General features: G+C 37.2%; 1 protein-coding gene across 5 annotated transcripts in view; it reads left to right on the top strand.

The window, feature by feature from the left end:
- The window catches only part of LOC107659832 (cell adhesion molecule 3-like), a 61,539-nt gene extending 58,103 nt beyond the window's left edge, over positions 1-3,436 (top strand). For all 5 annotated transcript variants that reach the window (XM_016448934.1, XM_016448916.1, XM_016448926.1 and 2 more), the window contains one exon: positions 3,088-3,436. In XM_016448934.1, coding sequence (XP_016304420.1) covers positions 3,088-3,206 — 119 coding nt within the window. In that variant the 3' untranslated portion in view covers positions 3,207-3,436. The remainder of the gene's footprint in view (positions 1-3,087) is intronic.
- The last annotated feature ends 6 nt before the right edge of the window (positions 3,437-3,442 follow it).

The following is a 3,442-nucleotide window of genomic DNA, read 5'->3' as shown; positions in this document are numbered from 1 at the left end:
TGTTCATTAATCCTCATACCCATCATCCACTAAAGAAGACTAAAGGAAGATTATATAAAACAGAGGTTTTCAAACTCACTCCGTTTCCACGGCAACGCAACACTCTCACACACACACACACACACACACACACACACACACCTGGGGAGTCTGGAGGGCTTATAACCTTCCGGGACTGTGTTCAAATTCCTGACAGAGGGTCTGGCAGCATCCTGCCCCATCAGCAGCTTTTTTTTTTAAATGATTTTTTATAGATTTTGTCTTGAATTTAAGCATCAACAAACATTCTAGACGCTTGACTCAAAATCTCATTGTTTGCTGGGACATTATACTTGTAAATGAACCATGTGTCTCACTGCAACGGTGCACCTAGAAAAAAACACAAGAAAAATGGGCTGGGGAACAAAATGAAATGAAAATGCTGAGGGTGAGAGAACAAAGTACGGGCACATGCTATGTTGCATTTCTTTGATATTTTATGAATGCATATCAAGTGCTCAGAATAAATATATGATCAATATCTAATAGTATTTTTTTTTCATATTCTACACTTCTTAATTTTCTTGCCTTTGGAATTGTATTTGCTACTGTATTTTCAAGATATCTATAAGCAAATGACTTTTATGTCTTGCTGTGTGTGTAGTATGGGAAGTATGTTAATGTGCTGATATAGTGTTGATAAATGGTAATTTTAAAAGTAACATGTTATGTTATTGTGTTACCACTAATAAAACTTAAGTTGCATCATTGCGTTTTATGGAAAGTACCACATTACTGTAGGTACTTGTGCATTTGAAAGTGTGTGAGTCTCTTACCAACCTCTTACTTTTCAGTGCAGAACAAATGTAATAACACAGGAATAACGGTCACAGGGGGAAAAAAAAGTATTGCATTCTCAAATGTAACATTGTTGACAAAATGTTGCATTTTCTGTTTATTCTTTTACCCAGCCTACAAAAAAAAACAAGACTGTTGATTTTCATTCATAAGTTATAAAATACATAAATAAATAAAAATACTGTATACATTACTTGAATGTTACACCTTAACTCAAGTACTGGTAATTCTGTCATCATAACTGTGACACACACTGAATAAGCTGTTTTTATAGTTTAGTGGACTAGGTGGACTGGGGAAGGAGTTCTGAAATTTTGATGTCTGCATAGTACATCAGTTTTTTTTATTTCAGAAATGCAAGAGCAATTCTATCCCATCTTATGTCCCCTTAAAAACAGCTATTTTGCAGAGTGCAAGCTGCAATTGACAAAGACTGAGACTGTGTCACTGCACAGAGGGACACTGTAAACAGATCATCACAGCTGCGCTGCAGCTTTCCCTCTGTATCTATCTATGACTTACAGCATACAGCTCAAGAAAGCTGTCAGAAACTATGCATCTGGGGAAAACTGGTTTCAGAGCCAGGAATAAAATGCTGAACAAGAATTTAATGCAGCTGTGCACTGAAAAATCATACTGTATGTACTCTTTGGTGAGGTATTAATGTAAACACAGTCGGTTAGGTCTAGTGAAAAAGGTGAGGAAAAAATCAGGTATGTGAAAATATTAGATCTTAATGTGTAGATGCAGCCTATTATACTATATTACTTTGTTAAAGTGAGTTCACCCAAAAACTGAACACAAAAGAAGATATTTTGAAAAATGTTGGTAACAGTTGCTGGTAGCCATTGATTTCCATAGTATTTGTTTTCAGTACTATGGAAGTCAATGGCTACCAGCAACTTCAAACATTCTTCAAAGTATCTTTCTTTGTCTTCAACAGAAGAAAGAAACTCATACAGTTTGGAACAACTTGAGGGTGAGTAAATGATGACAAAATTTTCATTTTTGGGTGAACGATACCTTTAAAGTTAATTAAGCTACAATATTGACAGAAAAGAGAGAAAGCCCAATTCCTTAAGAATTTCTTTCTTGCTTTCTGTTTTCTAACATCAATAATATGATTTTATTTTAATAATAAAATAAGTAAAATAAAATTAAAATATTTCAAATAAAAGAAAACTTTTAGTTAGAAGCTGTGTTTATTTAATTGATTTTTTGTTTTTGGAAAAATTTCTTATGCCCACTAAGGCTGCATTTATTTGATCAAAAATACTGTAAAACAGTAATATTGTGAAATATTATTGTATAATAATATTATTCATTTAAACAAACGGTTTTATATTTTAATATCTTTTAAAATATATTTTATTCCTTTGATGGCAAAGCTGAATTTTCAGCAGCCATTACTCCCAGTCTTCATCATGAAATATAAAAATTATGTAATAATAAAAATAAAAATATCCGCTTCGTCATGCCTAGAGCTGATCCGTGCTGGTCGCTGAGGGAATACATCAACTTTCAGCATGGCCGAAGCGGAGTCCAGCCCGCCTCAGCTCACTCTATCCCGGCCTCAGCGCACGCTAAGCCGGGGCTTCCCCTCACGCTAGGCCGCTGTGTTTTTCGTTGCCACTGATGATTCAAACGCGAGTTTTGGGCAGTGTAGAGTAGCACTTGTTGTTTGTCATTTCTCCGATCACAAATGCAGACAGAGTTTTATGTTTACGCGGTGCGATGCAACGCAACGCGTAAAAAGACAGTATAAGTCATTATAATCAGTAATTATGTCCCCACTGGATGCAACAAATGCCTCGTTTGTAATGGGTTTTAATGTTTATGTCTCGTCGCTCCGGCCGGACACGGCATCAACAGTATGTGAGGGGCGTAACATTTCCGTCACACGCTTGAGGTATTCGGCCAATCACAACGCACTGGATAGCTGGCCAATCACAGCACACCTCGCTTTTTCAGACCGATGAGCTTTGTAAAAATTGACGCATTTCAAAAAGGCGGGGCATAGAGGAGAAACAATAATGTACAGTATGTGGAAAATAATGTGTTTTTTTTTACTTTAAACCGCATAAACACATTTCATTACACCAAATACACACAATAATGTTCTTTTTAGCAGCATCATATGACCCCTTTAATATAAAATAAGCATTCAACAAATCACTGAAGATATACAATTAATGACGATGATATACAAATAGCAGCTGTGGTTTCACTCTCTCTGTCTCTCTCTCTCAGGTACGTACCTGACTCATGAAGCGAAAGGTTCCGACGATGCTCCGGATGCAGACACGGCCATCATTAATGCTGAGGGTGGCCACTCTGGGGTGGATGACAAGAAAGAGTACTTCATTTAGAGATCCATCCCTCCGCTCCCTCTTCCTTCACACGCTTCAGTTCACTCAGCCTGACGGGGAAAAACGGGGATGGCAGAGAGAGAGGAAATATGTGAGGAAAAAAAACAAAAACAAGTGTTGACCTGTTCGAACTGAAGGACCTCAAATAAGCTTCGACACACAGGACAGGGAAGTGAGAGTTACGCACTGGCACGTGGGCTCATTTTCAAACACACACACACACACACACACACACA

This window comes from Sinocyclocheilus anshuiensis, unplaced genomic scaffold (genome assembly GCF_001515605.1).
Source record: "Sinocyclocheilus anshuiensis isolate Anshui unplaced genomic scaffold, SAMN03320099.WGS_v1.1 scaffold850, whole genome shotgun sequence".
In the NCBI taxonomy this organism is placed as follows: Eukaryota; Metazoa; Chordata; class Actinopteri; order Cypriniformes; family Cyprinidae; genus Sinocyclocheilus; species Sinocyclocheilus anshuiensis.
The sequence above is the reverse complement of the archived record's forward strand: the minus strand, read 5'-3'. Positions and strand labels throughout refer to the sequence as shown.